General features: G+C 45.0%; 1 protein-coding gene across 1 annotated transcript in view; it reads right to left on the reverse strand.

Moving 5' to 3' along the window:
- Nucleotides 1–293: 293 nt before the first annotated feature.
- Mitofilin (inner membrane mitochondrial protein mitofilin) overlaps nucleotides 294–23,588 on the reverse strand; it is a 93,926-nt gene continuing 70,631 nt past the window's right edge. The window contains exons 13-15 of the mRNA XM_037426646.2: nucleotides 11,057–11,285; nucleotides 5,116–5,477; nucleotides 294–1,892 (exon numbers count right to left, since the gene is read on the reverse strand). Coding sequence (XP_037282543.2) covers nucleotides 1,629–1,892; nucleotides 5,116–5,477; nucleotides 11,057–11,285 — 855 coding nt within the window. The 3' untranslated portion in view covers nucleotides 294–1,628. The remainder of the gene's footprint in view (nucleotides 1,893–5,115; nucleotides 5,478–11,056; nucleotides 11,286–23,588) is intronic.

Here is a 23,588-nt window from a genome sequence, read left to right on the forward strand (position 1 = left end):
AGTTATGGCAGTACAGGTATATATTTTGTTATGCAAAGTGTGAACAGACTTAACAAAAAAAAACAACTCACCTGCATAAAAATGCATATGGCGTGCTAGTGAATTGCAATGTATGCCTGCACTTATAAAGTCTTTGCACTCGGGGCACTGCAAAGTATGTGGTTCATACTTTGCACAAAGTAGTGCCCAACACACTTGGAAATTCATTCTATTTCAACCATTTCAGCACTTCAACAAGGATGAATGCTACTATAGCCTTACGCCAAACACACATATACGTGCATACTGCCCAATACAATTTTGCAAAAATGCACATTTATTTTCAGCTCCTATGGGATTCTAAAGCTCCATTCACATGATTCTTAGAAGTTGCTTGACTTTTCAATACCCAAACTAATCTCAGCACACTATCATTACTGTAAGACAGATATGAGCGAAGTTTTCACAATAATGTGAGCGAAGTTCGCACAATAAGGTAAGGTTGGACTAGGGACTATACAAGCACATGATGCACGCAAGGCCACCTAGTTCCTATTCCATATATAGAGCTTTTAGAGCTTTGAGGCCTCGGTGCTTGCTACTGACTTCTTATTGTCACAGCCTTCAATTCTATAACATACTGTCGCAGCAGGCAAGCAAAACTATAGTTGTCAAGTGTCACACAGTTTCACAAGCATTATTTCACCAACTTAACCAGTACGAAATTTTGCATCCTAAGCATGAAAAACCATGCTGCCGGTTTACAAAGCAGATGTGCCAGCTTGACAAAATGAATGAAAATAAAGGGCACATGGAAAAATTGTGCTATCAGAACACTGCCTTCCCTTTCAGGGATCATGCTCTGTAGCCATAGTCAAGGCAGTGAGAAGTCATTACAACAAAATATGGTCAAAAGAGTACTCCAAGGAAGTAACTTGGCAATTCTAGCCCTCACACCGGAAGCAATATTTCTATCTGAACAAGGACCTCCAGAAGAAGCCAGAATTGAGTTGTCTTAAACACACACAGCATACCAGTTATGTTTCAGCTACTCAGCATCTTCACAATAGTAGCCGTAGCAAAGGCCATGAGGGCCGAGGCTGCTTGGCGAGCCTCAAGATGCAGATTGCCTTCTACAGCTCTCTTTCAGGAATCATGCTCTGTAGCCATAGTCAAGGCAGTGAGAAGTCATTACAACAAAATATGGTCAAAAGCAGCGCTCCAAGGAAGTAACTTGGCAATCCTAGCCCACACACCACAAGCAAAATTTCTATCTCTGAACAAGGACCTCCAGAAGAAGCCAGAATTGAGTTGTCTTAAACACACACAGCATACCAGTTATGTTTCAGCTACTCAGCATCTTCAGCAATAGTAGCCGCAGCAAAGGCCACGAGGGCCGAGGCTGCTTGGCGAGCCTCAAGATTCAGATTGCCTTCTATAGCTCTCTTTCAGGAATCATGCTCTGTAGACATAATCAAGGCAGTGAGAAGTCATTACAACAAAATATGGTCAAAAGCAGCACTCCAAGGAAGTAACTTGGCAATCCTAGCCCACACACCAGAAGCAACATTTCTATCTGAACAAGGACCTCCAGAAGAAGCCAGAATTGAGTTCTCTTAAACACACACAGCATAACAATTATGTTTCAGTTACTCAGCATCTTCAGCAATAGTTGCCGCAGCAAAGGCCATGAGAGCAGAGGCTGCTTGGCGAGCCTCAAGATGCAGTCGAAGTTCGTGGATCCAATCTTGGGCCACCAGCCTTGGCTGTCCACGCAGCTGACTGGCATATCGTAGAGCTTGTTCCAGGTTCTCATGCTGAAGCCAATAACGCACACGTGAGAGCACATCAAAAGTGTCCCACATTTCGGGGTTGACTCGCTGCTCATCTGTAAGTTCCTCCTCGGGCAGCTCCTGTCAATAGCCAATTAAACTGCTTTTACACGCTACAAAGGCACATCACAGGCAGTGCTCCAAAGGCACGCAAAAATGTTTTATGAATCGGTGCCCTGATATAGAAGTGCTAAATGCAAGGATAGAAGCGGGCTTCAGTATTGTGGAGCAGCAAAACGTGTGTTTTGGAGCATGAAATTTAGTTTTGGAGTGGATTTCTTGGGCTACACATCATTTAATTACAATTTTTGCTTTCTGGACTAAGCATGCAATGTTGATCAAGCGACCAGACTCCCCTAAAAGTCAAATATATTAAACCTTCCAAAATGAAAAGTGAAAGCACAGCAACTCAAAATAAAAAACAACAACTTGATAAGCAGATTTCTGAACAGCTACTAGGCCTCAGACGAAAGAAGTTGATTTTAAAAATGTTGCGATGTTCGAAATGTTATTAAAACATTGCATCCAACATGAACAGCAACTCAAGACTAGAGATCAGCTACTATATAATAAAAGTTCTCTACACACTAAATCTATAAGACTCTATAAAAATAAATGTAAAAAAACTCATGTTCCGGTCATTGAAGTGCCACATCAGACACGAGAACCACGAAAAAATTTAGATGCGCTCGTGAGCACACAATGGGGTGGGGGGGCTTATGGTTGCCGCGCTATCGTGGCAATGACCAGCGCGCAGCTTGTGCCCCAACAGCAGGCAGGAGCTTCTATGGGATGCGTTCTCAAAATGAAAAAAAAAAAAAAAAAAAAAAAAACTGTGCCAGAAGTGTACCTGGAGCAGCCGTGTTCTCTTACACCAGCGTTTTCTAGAGTTATGCGAGATCAGATCTAAATGAGTTGACTGCCAGCCTCACTTTGTATATCAACACAGTCACTACGCATGAGCCTTGTTCTGGCCATCTACTGCGGCTGTGCCGCAGGAAACTTGGTTACTTAGCAAGCGCATGTTTACTACAATTATTATTGCTTCTAAAAATGCTAGGCTTGCTTTGTAAAACATTTGAATATGTTGCTATCGCATTCATTGCTCTACCCTTTTGGCAAAAGTGCGACTTATTTTTATTAAGATAGGAATTATATGAATAATTGAAGAGTTTTTGCCGCATCACCATGTTTCCCCTCAAACTACAAGTTGGTGTCAATCCCTGCACATCGTACATTCAACCCACGCTCAAAATTACGCAAGCAGCGGTGCTGAGTGCTGTTCAAGCAGAGTTTAAAGCAAGACAGCCGATCGCTCGGGGATGCACACGTTGGCATCTCACCGTGTGTTACAACTGCCCTTGAATGCTCAAGCAGAGAGGAAATACGCCATCCATCTTCAACGAGCATGAAAAGACGCGGTGGAGAGGAGAGGGGTCGCTCGAGCAGCAGCCGTGAACTTCTTCGATTCTAATCAGGGGCATGGTTGCAATAGCTGGCGCGCGCGGTACCGGCAAGCACCAGTGCACAGCGCGTAAGCCATTCTACATGGTGCGCTCTTAATGGGGAGAGATCGCGCAAGAAGAGCATTTCTTCTTGAAGCGGATGTACTTATTCTCTTTCTTACACCAGTGTCTTGTAGTTGTGACAGTCACGATCTCGGATCCAAAACAGCTGTCAGCCTACGTAGTGTCACGGGGTCGCGATGTCGACGAAGGCAGCAGCAGCTGTTTTCATGAGTGAACTATTTTGCTAACCTATGCCCGGGAAACGAAACGTCACTATGCAAGCAATACACATTGCAGACTTATAGCAGCAAACATAGTGCGTCGGCCGTCGATAATCGGGAATGCAGCAAAGTGTGTCGGCATTTATGCGTATGCCATCGAAGATTCCAGCTATCGCTAGCACCACAGTAAGTTCCACAACAAATTGTGGTGTACGCGTTGTGCGCGTAATCTCATCGGAAGGTTCTAAGATTATGTATAAATGGTCCCCAGTAATTCAGGTGTGGTGTTTGCAAGGCAGCGTTACACGCGCATTAATGTGGTAACAAAAATAGAAAGAAAAGAGCCCGTGCGGCACCATCATTACAACATTATTATGTTGCTATTGCAGTCATCGCTTCGCCGATGACACTGATTTTAATTTTTTTTTAAAGTTTATACGGCAAAAAAACTTAACACGCCGTTGCCAACCAACCACCGAGCACAGCACGCGCTAGGCGTTTGCTCGGCAACGGTGCAGAGTTCTTGCAACACACCACTGCCGTCTTTGTAGTTTGCCTAACAGCTCTGCTGTTAAAAGATAAGACTCATAATGAGGTATGCACACAAACACCACCTTAACAAGAACTGTGCATTGTGTACACGTGGCACAAGGTTCATGCATGATCCGAAATAAGATGATGGACACGATTGCGTCATTTGTGTAGCCCACGCGTGTCGTTCGGCAAATGATAAAACTCTCGACTAAATTTGGCATTGTACGTGCAAATTGCGTTTAGGCGCGGCGTGGCGCAGCAGGTCAGACTGGTGCAGTTAGCACAGCACTTGCACCTAATGGCATTACTGTGTATTTCATCCATTAAAATTCTGCATTTAATTGCATATGCAATGCACATGCACTACCTTTTATTTGCTTGAAAAATGAATTCCAAGAAAATGAAAAGCAGGTTACACTTTACGACAAGCCATTAGTAGTTCCCATGCCTGAATCGGCAACATATACGCAGCTTTTAAATTGTTTTTTACAGCTACTTCAAACTCTACATTATTGCTAATAAATATTCTGGAAACTGTACTGGTACTCAATATTATACTTTGCACGTGTGCGTGCACAAGTGTGCAATCAAGAGACAAAACATGTGCCCTGCAAAAGCTAGTTACGCCTTGCCAGTCTTAGTATGCTTTTCTGCATGACACTAGTCTTTCTCAAAAGAAGTGACTTCTTTCTAAATCAACATGTGATTGTAGACGACCATGGTTAGCAAGTTTGGCCGCTTTGTAGGCAGGCAATCTGTTTTATTTGAGACACTTAGTATCACAGGTACATGCATGCTCAGCTGAAGACACAAAGGCAATAGGCATTTTTCGACACAAACAAGCAAAAAGTATAAACTGACCAACTTTTTGCAAAAGTGCAGTTTGCCTTAAATGGTGTTAAAAAATACATAGAAAACAGAGTGGGCCAACCCAAAATTTTAAATTTGTTTAAATTTCTGAAAGTTTGTATTATCAGAGTTCTAATAATAAAGTCTACTGTACGTTTTTGCATAACGATACAAAAGACACCAATTGCTGACCTTAGGGTAGATGACACAGAGTGACTGCAGGTAGGATGCCAAGTATCGAAGTAGTGATGAGGGTCTCTGGTCATCAACGAGGGCAACACGGCGGCAGGTACGCTCCACATGTGCAAATCGCTCTTTCAAGGCTACTTCTGGGTAGACACCACGTGTCAGGGCTTCCTCAGGGATAGAGGCCAACACGAGGGGCACATAAGGGCTCATGGGTGCTGCCCGCTCCACCAGCTGCACGTCTGCTGTCAGCGACTGCGGCCCACTGGTGCCACTGGCTGGCCCATGAACTAGAGTGTGCCTCAGGCCCTGGCAAGCAAGCCAGAGACCCTTGGCCTGTTGTGACAGCCGATCCAATTCATCTCGTGCTGAGGAAACAATGCATACATGCTAATTCAGTTCTTTATACAAAAACGTGACCATGAATGAATGCACGAATTCGCCGTGCATTCATTTTACTATCGAATAAATTGTTGCAATGACATTCGTGCTTTCAGTACAAAAAAGCTAGGCGTTCGAGTAGTATGGCGAAGTACCTGCTGTCGCCCCTTTCTAGATAGAGCTGTTTGCCTCCTGGTTTACTTGAGGCCAATAAAATACAGCGTTTAATATTTATATGGCCCTCTGTGTTCGAAACGTACAAGATTCTCTACGAAATTCGAAGTAACAGAAGGCGCTCTAATTTTCCCAAGTTCTATAACACAAGCTTATCATGGACTAGACAAACAGGACCGATATACCGGCCTATACTCGACGACAACTTATTTTGACATTAGGGTGATGGCTACAAAGGCAGGAGGCGCTTCTGTACATTTAAGGTTGCTCTGTAAGTAGTATAGCAGCTTGCGGCTGATTACGGTTTTGCTTACTAGTGTCATTAATGCATTTAGAAAATTATATACAAGAAAAACGAGAATGGGAGACATTTCGATTGTTCATTATACATTTTAGTGTTACATTACGATTACAGTGAAACCTCATTACAATGAAGCTGCTTACAAGACCTTCTGATAGTACTACCAATTAGTGTCATTATGCCACCCTCTTCATTAGTTCCATTCATTCATTTACTATGGATTCTGGTACAATGAACATTTTGATATAGCTGACTAAAATTGATCAGGACCCCTTAAAGTGGACTTTTCTACCACGAACATTCCAAATTTAATAACTTCCGCCGCCAAACATCGGTTGGCATACTTTCAGACCGGGTACAGTGCGTTGCAGATATCGACATACCGATTTAGGAAAGAAGGTCACCAATCTCCAGCCTGTGTTAATGATTAGTTTGTTGCTAGCTGCTGCCACTGCTCGAGCGGTTGCTGCGTGGCGAGCTGGGCCAGGGGGGCGGGCGGTGGCCGGGTGTGTGTGTGTGTGTGTATGTGTGTGTGCACGTGCGCGTACGTGTTTGATTGATATGTGGGGTTTAACGTCCCAAAACCACCATATGATTATGAGAGACGCCGTAGTGGAGGGCTCCAGAAATTTTGACCACCTGGGGTTCTTAAACGTGCACCCAAATCTGAGCACACGGGCCTACAACATTTCCGCCTCCATCGGAAATGCAGCCGCCGCAGCCGGGATTCGAACCCGCGACCTGCGGGTAAGCAGCCGAGTACCTTAGCCACTAGACCACCACGGCGGGGCAACGTGCGCGTACGTGTGCCTGCTGCCGATGCACAAAATACCCATCCGGCGTTCTAAGGAGCCAGAGGACGATGCAATTTGCTGCTTTTGGAGAAGCACATTATGGCTCCTTATTTTTGGCATGTTTGCTAATTGCATGTTCTCGCACGCAAGGTTTGGAGCGGAGTTAGGCATTACCCCTACCTCGAGCAGAAATCTCGTTTGCGATGTACGTGGCTACAGGGGTGGTGCCTGATGTTTTAAAGTATGTCATGCTCGATAGTGAGTACAAGAGAGTTGTCCCACGGTGGTTTCAGTCACATTTTTTGAAGTGCTGATAAGAAGCAATATGAAGCAGTAGTAATCTGATGACTAAACTTCCGCTTACAGCTGCCTTAAAACTAAATCGCGAGACATCAACACAGAATGAGCGCGAAAACATCACTAAGTAGCACATTTTTCGATAGTTGTGCCATTGCGGAGGTATAATTTTTTTGAAGAACGAAGTCCCCCCCCCCCCCCCCAACTTCCACAATTACTGCCACCTCTGCAGGCGCAAACAATTTTTACAGCCCTACAACTTAGTTTTCAGTTGAGATATTTTGAAATCGGGCAGTAGAAGGGCTAAAGAAACTTAAAAGGCGATATTCAAAAAATAACTTTTTTATGTCCCCCATTCAGAATAAATTAGTGTGTGGCTTGAAATTCTCTCTGGTTATAACAGATCCATTCAACATTTAACAAAGGACTCTGTTGTAACAATACTTGGATTTTACATACTCCTTTTACAGCAGACCAGATTCTTTTTCACTACGAGGTCTGTCGTAAAACAGCTCCCTGGGCACCCCCCTAGCCATTTTTGGACTGCGCAGTTTGGCGTGACTCCCCAAAAATGCATTGCCAAGGCTGGGCCTTTAGCCTTTATACCTCAATGCGCAGCCCATTAAGGCAGCGTCTCTTCCCCTGTGATCATGGTGGTGTTGTATCCCTCTTGTGAAAAAGCTGCCATGTTGGGCATGCTGCACACAGGAGTACAAAGGCTAAAGACACAGCCTTGGCAGTGCATTTTAGGGGGGTCATGCCGAAATGGGCAGCCCAGAAATGGCTAGGGCAGCCAGCGCTCAGGGAGCAATTTCTGAAACGTTTTCTCGGAAAGCTAAACAGTGCATGTGTGGCTGCACACTGAACCACTACGCCATGGACGTCATGTTTATCTTAGAAAACAAATGTACTAAAAAGGCGGTGTTGTTGAAGTGGAAAGAAAGGAAAGGCATTTTTGAAAAGTGAACAATAACTGCATTTTATCACCCAACTGTTTCAGTCTGATAACTACAAAGCAGCATTTACTTCAGCGAGGCACTTTAGCGAGGTCAATGAGAAAAACCAAAACTTGAGCATAATTCTAGGTGCGGTACATGCAGGCATGCACTTCTGTAGCTTTCACAGTGCTGCCAAGAGAAGTTGCAACAACCAAGTATAGAGTAACACGGTACTTTCTCAAACGATATCCCAGGGGTTCCTTTACAGAAGGTTTAATTGTTAATAAAGTGGGATGGCAACACAGTATGAAAGCCTAAACACCCTCAATCAACTTTTCTGGAAGTCAATTGTACCAAATAAATCGAACTGAATGTTTCACAACAAGCAATCTAAAACAAGAAATGGTCTGTTCAAGTGCACCCGTGTACTCTCAACTGCACTTAAAGCCACCAATCCTCATGTAAAGCACTACTGTCGTACTAAAAGTAGCAAGTGCACAAAGTATTAGTTAATCGCCTACTCCACAACAGTGCACATTCCACTTTCTCCTCCCTAGCTCGAAGCATTAGCTCTTTCTGTGCTGCATGGAAATAGGCATATTTAAAAGGTTGCACTAAATCTTCCTTGTTGAAGTAACTACTAATATTTTGTGTAATACATAAACAAAAAGAAGCATGAAATTTCTTTGAAGCATACAACTTCCATTGACAAGACATATCTTTGCAAGTGACATAGGCTGTCGAATTCAAGATTGCGGGACAAAATTGAGCACATTTTGTAAAAACACGTATGAATCTACCAAGGAAAAAAATATAACAAAAGTTATGAGATATACGAAATGTACTGCCATCTAATAAGCACCACGCCTGAAATATTCAAACTTTTTTGTTATGCGGGACTTCGCTGACAAAAATCTTGCTCTCTATAACTTAGTATTGATGTTGATGGTCTGCTATAAAAAGTTTGAATTACCGCTTTTGAGACATTTCGCACCGTTCACAGACACACTGCACCATCCATCATGAAGAAGCACCATAGTTTATGTCATGTACTAGTTAGATTTTTTTCGTCTCTACATGGCCTTGATTTTTCAACGCAATCCTAAGTTACGATGGCAGAGCCATACTGCAACTGCGTGATCACCTAAGTATAAAGTGAAAATCGCTGCTGCTGAATGCGGCACACATGCGCACTTCAAAATATTGCAGATATCGGCATTCCGTCGTGTTTGAGACCGATTTCACGAATACAACGAACAGCACAGAGTCTGAAGATGCTGCCTTTTTGATGAACTTTGCACATGAGAGCAACTACAATGCAAACTAGCCCTGAAGGTCCATGAGCTTCGCTTTCTGCTTTGGACTGTCTCGGTTTATGTTTCAGCACCAGACTGCCAGGATATAAACTTATAAAAACTAAGATATGCAAGTGCGACAGGAAAACCAAGCAGAAAACAAGAGTTTACTGTAAGATGTGTGACGTTACGCTATGCTTTTCCGTATGACATGACCACTTGGAGTGCTCACCACAAGATCTTTGTCGAGAATTCTTGCGTAACGAAAACGTTTGAATTTTTTAGAGATGGTGCCTATTGACCAGCACTACATTTTGCATTTTTATACATTTTTTTTCTTTGTATAAAGAAATGTGCCTTTATAAACAATGTCCAATTTCGTCCTGCAATCTTGAATTCGACGATTTATGTCCCTCGCATAAGATACATCTCATTAATAAAACTAGTATGCTTGACAAGTTTATTCATTTTGCTTTTCATTTAGTATCCATTAGATAAAATATTTGGTGCAGAAAGCAGTTCCTTTAGTTTCGTATAGTTATACCTTACCAGGAGAGAGAGAGAGGCACCTCTTTTCTGGACAGTTGCAGGGGAGTACAAAGGCTCTCGGGTGGGTGCCTTTTTTCGTTGCTGTTGTTATTGGGGAGCAGGGGGGGGGGGGGGGGGAGGGCGTCAAGCACATTCGAAACGTTTCAAAGGAGATATGGGAGCAGCTGCACCCCCGAAAAGAATGGATTAGTTCCAGCAGGAACAGGCTCTTTGCCACTGCATGATATGACTGCGGAGAGTGCATTTTCCTCCTTTTTTTCCAAACGTGACTTAAGGGCGTCTTCTGGTGGCTCAAGCAGAAACTACTCGCAAGATGGCGACGGTGGTACCGTCACCTTAAGGGACAATTTAAGTGCCGAAGTGTCCGAATTTACTTGACAAATCTTTCGCTGTTGTGGGACCCGAACCATACAATAAAAGAATATCTCAAACCCAAGGTTCGCCGCATAACCCATAAGCCACAGACACCTAACAACAAGCAAAAATATTTATCACTGAGTCACTAAAATGCTGCATTCCCACAATATTGAATATTGCTCACGTTCGGGATGACGCCTGGGGCACTTTACACAATGTGCTTCGCAGCTCCCACACCAAGATGATACTGGCGAGCCGGGGGTATAACAACAATACACAGCGCTGTCAGCAAGTGCACAAACCTATCTTATTGCTGTGCATATACGGCCGGATCAAGGCTAACTGCTTCTGTAGATAGCACTAAGTAAACTCTCAAGCAGTTGAACTTGGACTGACAGAACAGGACAAACCACGCTTTGAGAATGAACACTGCATAGGTGCACATGCTAGCCTCAGATGGCTAGCAGGTGATTCAAGGAGCAATCCACACTAGGCATGCTTTAGCCAGTGGCCATGAGGTGGCAACTACGCTCGAACTCGAGGTGAATACAATAAGCAAAGTATTGCCGATGACAGTGCTTCATACCCAGAAAGGTGATGACATTGGTGCATGTCAGCAAACGACTTCTGGAGCAACACTTCATGTATGTACCCGAGTTTTGGACAAGGTGATTGTGCTTAGTTATAGTGTTGAGGTCACTGCTCTGAAACACGCACATGTGAAACATGTGCTGCCGACCATCTCTTTCAGAGGGTGAATATAAAATTTTCTAATTGGTCTATTTTCTATCTGGACTTCTATAGTCCAGATATAGTGAAAAGTTGGATATAAGTCAAGTAATTGAAGTAAAATGCACTTACCCTTCAGGTATTCCTCCATGCCCTGGAGCTTAGCAACCGAGGAAGATAAGGCTGCATTGTGCTGTGCACGCTCTTCAATTATTTTCTTTTCCACCTCCAGGCCAAACATGCGGTTTAGCTCCTGCCTTTGCTCTTCCAGGGCCTCCTTGAGATGTTCTGTGTGTGCCGCCACTTGGCGACGCAGCTGCTGCTGCAGTTCGTGCTCAAAAGCTTCCTGCTGCTTCACCAGCTGCACCAAACAAAGAAAAGGTGCAAGTACAGCAAAACATCTTTACAAGAGAAATGAGGTCATAAGACATTTGAAAATGGTTTGGTTTCCTATGTTCGCCATGCAAACAGCATTTCATACAAGAGCAACAGTTACAAAAACACTTCGTTCTCGGGGAAAATGTTCTGGGTTCCCTAAAAAAATATTTAGAAAAGAGACAACCTAGGCATGCTTATGCAATGCAGCCGACATTGTAGCAGAAGCCAGCATGCATTTCTATGAAAAAGAAACCCCTTGGCTCGATTCTGTGCCTATCCACAGCCAGATGTCATTCCTCGTACTGTGGCACACACAAACTGCACTAAGTTTGCTGTCATTACGCTTTTATTATTGCTGTTGTGCTCTCACACCAACTACAAGACAAGATTATCAGTGAGTTGGATTTTCAGCACAGCATTTGCTTCACTAATCATTTTGTATGCTAGTGATATAGCAGGTCTCTGGAGACACCACTAAGTTTCCATGAGACCGCTGTGCTTTAATTGTCAAGAGTGCCACAGGCCTGTTTATATTGCCGAGAATCCTTGTCATATTGGGACTTCGTTGTTGGCACAGCATGAAGTGAATTAGCCACACTATGCATTACAGTTCTTATTATTCCTGGTTTCAAAAAGATTTTGGGTGCAGGAGACGCGTTTCCCAGGTCGCTTGCGTGTGTCTTGTAAAGGTTTTAAAAAATGTTTCGTTAATCTCTAGCCTAGGACAATGAAAGCTTCGCTATATAAAGGCTTTTATACGGATTTCAAATATGTAATTACTTTTATAGTAAGTTGCACAGTTCTCGTTTTGTGCCGTGATAGTGTGTATAGTTCATTTTGGACAAAAATTTTATAGTTATGAGCAATTAATGGCTCATATTGCTCTTTATTAACCGCAGAAGGCAAATAACTATCAATAACGCATGCATAAGGCATTTTAATGGAGAATAACAACTGTAATGTGAGAATTCTTAAAACCCTCAGCCCATACTAATTTCTCGCTTTAAGTTCGTAATATTTATACAAGCGACATCAAATTTTAAAGGAGATACTTGCAGCTGTCATGTGTTAAGGAATATTTGGGCAAAATTTCATCCTGATCTGGCCATCAGAAGTACCAAAAACATGATGTCTAAACTCAAGAAGTTGCCCACAAATGGATTTTGAGAAAAATGAATTCTCAAAGTACAAGTCCAAGCTCACCTATGTGGCAAATATGTTTTTCTTTAATGATTCCCTCTATCAAGAGAGGTTGGCAATGATTGTTATTTTGAGCATATGGCTCAAACTCCTTATACAAAATGCAATAGCAAGCAGCCAGGTGATAATTTCCAGAGGACTCTAGACAATGAGCACTCTGGTTTTTACAGCCACCTTCTGCTCTTTAGAAGCGATTTTAACCTACTTTAAATTTAATTACAGTCTTCCACCTTTTTGTAGCAAAAAGTAGAGAAATAGAAATCTTGAAAGCAAATAAAAATGAAAAGTATGTTTTTAGAAAAAAAAAAAAGCTTCCGCTTTTTGACTCTCGCCTCCCCTTAGCTGTACCTACAGTATTCACTAGGCTTGTGCAAATATTCGAATGAATATTAGAGTATTCAAATTCACTTGGATTCGAATTTAATTTACAACAAATCTTGAAGTATTACAAATGAATGAATAGATGATTATTAGTCTGCATGTAACCACCTGTATAGGTGAAGGAAAGAAGGGAAAATTTAAGCGCTTGTATTCTTTGTCACAGACAGTATTAACAAGAACTAGTCATTATAAATACACACAGTTGAATCCCTCTATAACATAGTTTTCTGCAACGAATAATTTTCGATTCCCTGTCAGCCGCCCATAGAAAACAATGAAAAATGTCTCGTCACAACAAATACTTTTCCTAATATTTTCGCTATAGGGAAGTTTTCGCAAGTACTATTTCATAACAAAAAGAAACTTGCGGGCAAGGTTCTGTTTGATGTCTCATGAGACTGCCACCTGATTTGGCAGAGAAATTTGCCCGTGTAGTTGTGGCTTCTTCATAAGGGTTTGGTGTCGTCCATGGTGAATTTCGCGAGTGCGTGAACTACCTTGGCAGTTCGTATTAACGGAATGAACGTAAACCGTGCGTTGCAGAAGTCAGGCCGCGATCTCTTGCTGTGCAAGTGTCAACAGCTCATCGGGCAGGGTCCTATTTACAGGTACGCATGAGTCGCGCTTAATTCAGTTTAACTACAGCGATAAAGCAGCCTTCCAGGCGTATATAGCTGTAGCATATATAGCGGTAGCACATACCCCAATTTTCCAGCCTTGGCATGTTTATTCTTCATATGTACACGAGTTCGAACGATATGTCCAGTGCTGTCACAGCTAGGGGAGGCGTAGTGTCCCCGTCGTGGCGCGTGGTCGACGCGGCATGATCAGCTGTGAAAAAAAAAGGGGGGGGGGGGGGGCAGCGCACCGCCTGCTGCGACTATTCAGTTTCCCTGTCGTCCCTAAAACTGAGACGCGATCTCTTAATCGCACAGCTGCGCACACAGCAAGAGAACGCGCCCCGACTTCTGCAACGCGCGTTTTACGTTCATTTCTTTAATTAAAACGGCCAACGTAGCTCACGCACTTGCGAAATGCATCGCGGACGACACCGAAGCCTCACGGAGAAGCCGCAACAACTACAGGGGCGAATTTCTCCGGCAAATTTGGCAACCCCCCCCCCGAAGTCTGGCAACTGGGGTATGAGACGCTAAACCAACGGCATTGGCCAAGGAACCTTGCCCACCCCAAAGTCTGGCAACTGGGGTATGAGACGCTAAACCAACGGCATTGGCCAAAGAACCTTGCCCACCCTAAAGTCTGGCAACCGGGGTATGAGACGCCATACAGAACCTTGCCAACTTGCCTAGGGAAATTCCGCTACCAACTCTACCATTCCTAGATGGCTCGTGACATCCTGAGAGCACGGCCACATCGTAACATCCATGTTGTGGTGACCTCACTACTCACCGTAGCAGATGATCACCGCGGGTTTAGGCTTAGCGAGCCGCATCTCCGTCACCTACTCACGTGTAGCAAACCGCTCCGCGCGCGCTCAACTAACAAAGCGTTTAGCGCATAAAGACACTGTTTGATTAACAGCAATACACAAACACTACTGCCTTTGGCGGCACCCCGAACAACAGTACAACGTCCGCTCCCGGGACGCGGGGAGCAAAGGCTCCCGCACGCAGATGTTCACGATAAGGGGAAACCGCGAGCACATCGCAGCAAGCAATGACGAACCGCGAGGGACCTTTGCCCGACACGCCGGTCGGGAAAAGGTCACTCGCGGCTATGCTGCGCACCCTCACGATGGCCACAGGACCTGGTCGCGAGAGTTAGGGCAAACCTCGTACGCGTAGGCCTACGGCAAGTGCGGCTTGGCGTGGTGCGACCACTTCAAGCACTAGGCACCGCTGTTGGCTTAGCGCACCATACCGAAGCTAACACTCAGGTAAACACACCCACTGGGGATGCCTAGGCACCCAGGCAGGCTACAGTTTGGCAATTCCCAAAGGGGTTGCGAACAAAGGAAAATCACTTGCTTACCGGGCGCTGCCCACCGGAGGAGAGAGCCTTTCCGGTGCGCACGTGACTCGGCCTCGCCGATTCTCGCAGCCCCCGAGAACACGCGCCGTTACCAGAGCACGAAGAAGGAAAAGGAGAGCGGCCGTACGGCGGAATGCCCGCGAAATGGTCGCGAGCACGCCTTAGATCCCCACAATGTCTTAATTGAAAACGTGCTTTCTGCAACCACACACACATCGCGATTGAGATGCTCGGCAACAGGTCACCCATTCACCATGATGCTGCCGCCCCGCCACGGTGGTCTAGTGGCTAAGGTACTCGGCTGCTGACCCGCAGGTCACGGGATCGAATCCCGGCGCGGCGGCTGCATTTCCCATGGAAATGTAAATGTTGTAGGACCGTGTGCTCAGATTTGGGTGCACGTTAAAAACCCCGAGTGGTCGCAATTCCCGGAGCCCTCCCCTACGGCGTCTCTCAGTCATATGGTGGCTTTGGCACGTTAAACCCCACAAATCAATCAATCAACCATGATGCTGCCGGTGGATTTGATGTACCGGGGGGGGGGGGGGGGGGGTCAAAAGCTTCCAGGCCACTATTCTAAGTATTTCTATGGAAACGTGGCATGGGCAGTTTTTGACAAATACTGCACGTGCGGACCAGGCAGAATCGCGTTCAGAACCCTCACCATATCTGGCCATCGTGTTCAAAACAAAACAAACCAATTGCTGCGAACACAAATGCGGTCGTCTCAAACACGATCACGGGCGACAACGAAAGTACGCACGCAGTCAACGCGCACCAACTCAACCCAATATTTCTCGCCGTCTGTTTATCGCAGCCGCTGCGCAAACGGCACGACTGCAAGAAACCGCAGTCGCTATCATCTTGTTCATTGATAGAGAATACGATGCGAAGGTGCGTAGCTAACACAGCTGTAGATTAAGGGTAATAAAGCCATAAAATAACACTATACGTTACAGCTTTCCTGTCGTTCTCTAATGGCCACGATAGTTCAGAACTTAGTCACTTTCAGTTGCAGTTATTAGTTGGCCCCTAACGAAGCTACAGTATACTGGAAGGGCACAGTGGAATGAACGAGCCGGCCGCGCCGCATCTCGGCTGATTCTGCGGCAGGTGACAGTAGCGGCGGCGCTGTAGTCCCATGGTACTGAAGATATCCGGTGCGTCTGCATTGTGGGCGTGCGCGCCGTAGCCCACGAAAGCGTGTAATTGCTCGTTTTTAGTGCTTTTAATGCGTTTCTAAGCCTTTATCAGTGTATGCACACCAGTTAAGCGCCACGGTGCACGAGTGAATATGCAGGCACGCCGAAATTGCGTCGAGACATTCACTGTTGCAAGAGCCTGTCTGCCGACCCACACACACACAAACGTCAGTCGGAATTTGCACGGATCCGCCTAGCTTATCACTCAAGCTGAGTTTGAAAATTGGTGTTCCCTATCTGTGCCCTTTGACAACCGTATCTAGACAGATTAACCTTTCTCCACCACGTTTGGAATAAAGGAATTCGCTAATGCTCACTTTGTTTATTAGAGATAAATAAAATGCTTCTTGAATGCTAGTAACCTGCTCCCGAAAAAAGCAAATTGTGAGCGGCCGCTTCCACCAGTTACCATGTTTGTTTGCTATAGCACGGCAGCCGCTGCAGGTTGATTTATTCGAGCCATTTCGCAGTGAATGTGTACTCATAAATGAGAATAGTTTCATGCTCAATCCACAAAGCATGGTCATTTCGCACTTTTACACAAAATCTTTTTTTTTAGATCTGAGTGCACCATGAGCGTACAGTTCTTGTAGAAACATGTAGGGCGAATATTGGTAGTTGACGCAAGAGCTGTTTGTGATACGATCATAGAGTGACATAGTTGTAATTTTCTAGGCGGCCATGTCTCTGCATGCTTCTTTCCTTTTGCCACTTCTGTATTGTGCTCAATCGTCCCGTCTGTCATGAGTGCCCAGGGCCCCAAGAACTCTCGGCGTTTTCCCACAGCAGCGTTTAAATGGGCTGCTATTCTCAACAACTTCACAGCAGGACGAAAGTCTAGAATCGGTGAACATGTGGTGCCACAGTGGCAGCTACAGCCCGAGAAAGTTTTCTCATGCCACTCCAAGCACCGTGGCTTTTGCGGGCAAAAGTGTGAACGCTTTCCGGAGCAGAAGAAGCTTGCAGCATACGTGACCGATTTACATGATTGATCGCTGTTGGTTCCTTCTGATATAATCAAGCAATATGCCCGTGTCCTTGCTTCTGCGGCAGGGTTACCAAAGGCTCTACTAAAGCTAGCAAGGCTTGGGCATCGAAATTTATGAAAAGTGCTAGCTTCTCTTTCCGTCGACGCACAAATGTGTTCCAAAAGTTGCTGGCTGCATATGAGGAGAGGGTCCTCGACTTTCACAGGCACTCCCTGAAACTCTGTGGCACGAGACAGTTTTTGCTTGGCCACCTCGACAATGCCAACCAAACTCCCATACACATGACTAGCAAGCAATACGACATGAGCATGAAGGGTGCACGTGATGTGAATCTACTCACAATGGGAAATGGAAAGCTTCGTTTTCCTGTGATGCTGTCATGCTTGACTGATGGCACCAAACTTCGCCCATACATCTTGTTCAACTGGGCGACGACGCCTAGAGAGAGAGCACTTTTCATAGGCATTGTGGCGCAAGTGAATGCAAATGGCTTTATGACTGATGACATGGTGGTGGAATGGTACCGTCTGGTGTGGCTCCTGAGGCCGTGGGCATCCCTCAAGAAAGACATCCCCAACTTGCTGGTGTTACTCATTCCAAGGCCACCTCACCGCCAAGGTGAAAGCAGTGATTTAGAAGGATTGATTGATTTGTGGGGTTTAACGTCCCAAAACTACTATTTGATTATGAGAGACGCCGTAGTGGAGGGCTCCGGAAATTTTGACCACCTGGGGTTCTTTAACGTGCACCCAAATCTGAGTACACGGGCCTACAACATTTCCGCCTCCATCGTAAATGCAGCCGCCACAGCCGGGATTTGATCCCGCGACCTCCGGGTCAGCAGCCGAGTACCTTAGCCACTAGACTACCGTGGCGGGGCAGTGATTTAGAAGGAGTCTACTAACATGCTTGCAATACCCGGTGGCTTGACGGGTCAGCTTCAGCCTCTCAATGTGGCAGTCAACAAGCCATTTAAGGACCTGATTGATATGTGGGGTTTAACGTGCCAAAACAACCATAAGATTATGAGAGACGGTGTAGCGGAGGGCTCCAAAAATTTCGACCACCTGGGGTTCTTCAATGTGCACCCAAATCTGAGCACATGGGCCTGAAGCATTTTCGCCTACATCGAAAATACAGCCGCCCGCGCAGCCGGGATTCAATCCCACGACCTGCGGGTCAGCAGCCGGGTACCTTAGCCATTAGTCCACCACGGCGGGGCAAAGGTAGCTATTGCATTGCAGAACTTTCAATATCATTGATTATCATCGGTTTGAATATCACTGGCGCCACGAATACGAGTGGATTTTGTCAGAATACTGCAAGCTTACGCCCAGTGGGCATGTGAGAAGGGCCTCCCTCACTGGCTACTGCGTGCAGGTGGGTCTCCTCTGCATGGATGGCTGTACCATGCGATGTTGTGATGTAATCTTATTCTTTTGCAAAGTGTGGACTCGCGCTTGATGACAACATGCTGTGGGACCGCAGCACCAGTGGGGATAACTCCAGTGACAAGTAATCCTCAGCAATCACATCAATAAATTTCCCTAGTGTGAAATGAACTTTTCCTTTTTTTTTTTGCTTTTTTAAATGTAATTTTAAGAGGGTCAACCTAAATTCAAGTTGACTTACAATCATGTAAATACGGTAAGCGACAGAATAAGGACAATTGTATAACACACATGAAGTATAGTTCCTTTCTTATGGATGCTCTTCTGCGGCCGGCCATGGGTGTGACCATGCTTAATAGTGCGACCGTGACTAGCCTTCGGCCAGCAAGGTGGCCACGGCTGTATTACACAAGCTGGTTGCAGCAGGTTCTAAGCAAGTAACATTCTTATGCTCCAAAATATACAGCAAGGAGATGATGTAGAGTGCATGAATACATATTGAGCATTGTTCAAATTTTCGCAGTAACTCAACCCAAATTTGAACGAATAGTAATCTCAGAGCATGCCGCGAAGTGAACTGAACCTGAAAAAAGAGAAGTTTACAGTAGCCATGTAAAGCCTAAGAAACAGCGATGCTGGTTGATCTCAGGGGCTTAACATGGGCTTCCTGGCTCAAGCTAGGTCCTTCCTTGATGTAGACAGAGTAGAGTCGAAGCACAATCTATCACAGACAATGCAAGAATGTCACAGAATGTCCAAACTCCAGCACCAGAACTAATGCACCTAATGTGCAAAGCTGGCTGTGGCATCCCTGGTAGAAGTGTGGGCTTTTTGTCGCTCGTACTTAGCTTGCAGGGTGGCTGCGTGGACTGTCTCCACCGTTGGGCGCAGCTAATAAGCAACAACGCAGACGGTCTTTTGCAGACACCAAATGTTTTGCCTCAGGCTTTAAGAGCTTTGCTCTTGAAAAAAAATTAATAGATACTGGTTCAGCATGAAACTATTTAAGCATATATGAAAAGAGAATGGAAGCACAACTGATCGAAGATTTTCACTAACAGACCGTGATGACTCACGAGTAGTGCTGTGTATGAACACAAAGTCGATAGAGGACAGTGATGTGATTGAAGCTATAGAGATATCTATGCTTAGACGGCTTGCACCTCAGAACCATGCAACTTTACACGCCGATCTACGCTGCATTCTCAAGGTCAAAGCAATCCTCTTCAGCATACACACATGCAGGCCAGCCTTTTGCATGGCCCTGTATGTAGTGTCCACTTGGGCAAGCGCTATAAACCATCGGCTTCTACAGCCGATGATCACCCGGTTCTTATGGTGAGGCCAAAAGAGCTTTAACCGGCAAATCGCTGGCTGCTTTAGTTGTTTTTGACTATGTTTCAATGGTGACACATTTGATGCTTGCAGTTTGCTTGCTATGTTCTACAATAGATAGGCATAGTTGTCCATTGGAGCTGTTTATATGCGAGTCTTTTTGCGGCGAAGGGTGCATGTTGCTGGCTTTTGTTTTTTAAACATAGCGTTGCACAAGACACCAGCCTGTCACGGCCTCACCAATGTGCCAACAATCCACTGAGTGGGGTCATTTTTCTCGCCAGATCTTGCTAAACAAAGTAAAGATGAAGCAAGGATGTGCTTAGTTTGCAAGGCAAATAGCAAGAAGACCGAGAGCCGATGGAAGTGCGAATCATGTAAAGTTACTCTTTAAATGCCTATGTGCTTCAAAGTTTTTTGAGACCCGAAAATCATGCTGAAACAGTTTATGCAGTGAAGCATTGCTAACAGAATGAAACAATATTTGTTATTGTACAACGTTTTTGTTCTGACTTGCGATTTATACCCACTGACTAATGCCGCTTACTGAAGCAACAGTTTTCTTGCAGAATACCTGATGGGAATGGCCGAGGAGAGTGCGCAAGCAGAGGGGTTATTTATTATACCAGGGATGTGTGCAAAATCTGCTTATGCTTGTCAATTTTACTAATGCTAAAATTAAATAGCAAGAATATTTTCATTAACTTGATACTGTCCATAAGCAATGTAGTTGTGAAGCCCTTGATCGATATGTAGGGTTTAATGTCTCAAAACCACCATATGATTATGAGAGACGCCGTAGTGGAGGGCTCCGTCAACCACCTGGGGATCTTTAACGTGCACCCAAATCTGAGCACACGAACCTACAACATTTCCCCCTCCATCGGAAATGCAGCCGCCGCAGCCGGGATTCGATCCCGCGACCTGTGGGTCAGCAGCCGAGTACCTTAGCCACTAGACCACTGCGGCGGGGCAGTTGTGATATACAACAGACACATGTACACTATCACTGCTTTTGTTTTGCGGTGTGAGCAGATACTGTTGTGTTCCAATACAGTGCAGTGTGTTCATGCTTCATCTCACTGCAAGAAATTTAGGAGCAATTGCAAACACTTCTCATCCCAATTTTTAGAGTATTCAAAATGTCATCACACTGCTAAGCCATTTTCTGACACTGTGCACAAGAGTGAATTCTGTAGCAATACAACTGATTTCCAAGTGATGAATTTGTAATCATAGAAATGAGTGCTCAAGATTGGCTACTGCTAATTACTGAAACTCCAACACAGCTAACTGGGGCAAAAAGGAAAGAGGAAAAGCCCCACTATTCGCTCAGCTTTCTTATTCACTATCTTAATATACTTATGCCATTTTATTTCTAGTTTTGATAGTGACATGACATTGCATTGTTTTACAGCTTTTTGCTTAATAACTCTGTCAATTACCACAGTTACACACAAACTCATTCTTATATGTTTTTATTAATACAAACCATGTACACATATGTATTTTTTTTTTTTGTACGCTGTCTGTAGTGCTGTCTTAAAGGGCTTTCAGGTGCTCTAAAGCTGTTCGCAACAGCTTTTCGCGTGAAGGACCCCCAACAGTTCCTAACAAAATGTTGGAAATAAAGATTTGATTGGCTGTTTGATATATTGATGATGCTATCATGATTCATATTGAATTGAATTTAATTGAGTTTCTGTTTACAGCAGAAAGGAAGTGGAAGCTAAAGGCCATGTGGCCTGACAAAGGCTTCTACTCCTGCTCGGCATGCACGCCGTATACATAGCACATAAATAAATACAAAGATATACTATACGTACAGACTCAGCGGAAATATTTACCACACAAAAGCAAAGATACCGTATTTACTCGCATAATAGGCGCACTTTTTTTTCAGAAAATCCGGCTCGAAGTTAGGGGTGCGCCAATTACGCAGGGTAAAATCTTCGAAAATTTTTTCAACTCGGTTCTCGCGCTTTAAATCTGCACACTTGTCAAGTAAAAGGCGACTTTATCGTTTACCAATTAATTCAGCAAAAAACAAACATACCTACGTACCTTTTAATGAACAAGCAAGAGCCGTCAACTGCACACACACACGTAAAATTTATTTACACAAAAGTCGTAGCTGTTCCTCCTTTTCCCTATTCGGAGTCCGAGTCGGAGATCACACATTCATCCTCGCCAAGCGGGGATTCGTTTTCGGTGTCCGAAAAGTGCGAGGCCATGGTGCCGCATGAAACGAGTTGTCCATCCGGAGCTGGCTTTTAACTCTTTTGCTTCGATGCCCTGCGCTCGGGCTATTCTGCGCGCCTCAGTCTGCACAATATCCAACGACACAGCACAGCCGTCTTGTCGTAGCTCCCGTATATGCCGGACCAGTTGCTCTTCGACGTTCGGATACCTGCCGGTCTTGGCACCGCGGAAAGCTCGTCGTGTCTTCTTCGTCGCCTTAAGTTTTTCTTCTTGGTCCCTCCAGTACCGAATACTGGTTTCTCCAACGCTGAAATGCCTGCTTGCAGCCCGGTTGCCGTGCTCCAGCGCGTACTGCACTGCCTTCAGTTTAAACCCAGCCGTGTAGCTCGCGTACTTCCCCATGGTGGAACCAAAGTTCAATACACGACCACAACATACGCACACCGCTTGCAAAATGGCGTTTCTTTCTTTTTCTCTGATGGTGGTGATGGCGATCGAGCCCCCAGCGTGGCACACGTGACCTCCAAACAGCACGGCGGTTTGGGGGGTATCAGTAATTGATGGAGCAGCCGTTTTTTTTTTTCGCTCATGGACGCTTTTTTTTTTTTCAAGTTTTATTTCGACAAACACGTTGGTTAGGTCGTTGCACTTCGAATTTTTTTTATTTGCTCGTCGATTTGCCTTCTTTTTTTCTTCAGGGTACGGGGACCACGTTCCAACTGTACCGCTGGGCGGTAGAATCGTTTCTGATCACGGCCAAGTTCGGGGTGCGCCTATTATGCGCGGAATTAAAAAAAATCGAATTTTCCGCGACCAAACTAGGGGTGCGCCTATTATGCGAGTGCGCCGATTATGCGAGTAAATACGGTATGTATACACCCAATAAAGCTGAAAAATGCGACAGTCAATGAAGAAAAAGTCGTGTGTACAGGAACACTTAGAAAAATTCTGCATAGTTCAATAAAAGGATGTTTTGTCTTAGACAACTAACTCTACAATCAACCCAAAGGAATCTGCAATATAAATATAAGTTGAGCCTGCTTATAACGAACCTGAGCCTGATGCGGTATCCGTTCGCTGTATCCCGAAGTTCGCAGTAAATGAAATACAATGTTTAAAAAGTTGCGAGTGAAAACACAAAATTTTTTTGCCTAAAAAAGTCCGTGATGCAGGTGTTCGTAGAGCAGGAGCGCCAAGGGCGGTCTCGAGTTTATTTCAAACGGCAGCGTGCCCTTCGCCGAGGCTTGTGGCATAAGCTACATGAGGCACTGGCTCCAAATTTTCGTCGTTCTCGCAATGCGATTATTCCAAATCGCTCTTGCCGCGCACTTAATTCACAATGCCCTAATCAGTGTGCGGTTCCGCGGTGTCGACATCATTATCAGCTGTAATTAAACCATCGCAACCGATGTGCCACCTGCTCTGTCAGGTCGAAGTAGACGTGCTGCTACAAATCGCCGGCGGAATGGTCCTGTTCAGAAGCTTCAGGCTTGGCATCAGGCCCGACATCGATGAAGTCGGCCTCGCGAAAACAGTTTCGTACTCATGTAGCCTTCACCGCCGCCCACGAAATATTCACCATCTCTACAGCTGA

Source organism: Rhipicephalus microplus, chromosome X, assembly GCF_043290135.1.
Source record: "Rhipicephalus microplus isolate Deutch F79 chromosome X, USDA_Rmic, whole genome shotgun sequence".
NCBI lineage: Eukaryota > Metazoa > Arthropoda > Arachnida > Ixodida > Ixodidae > Rhipicephalus > Rhipicephalus microplus.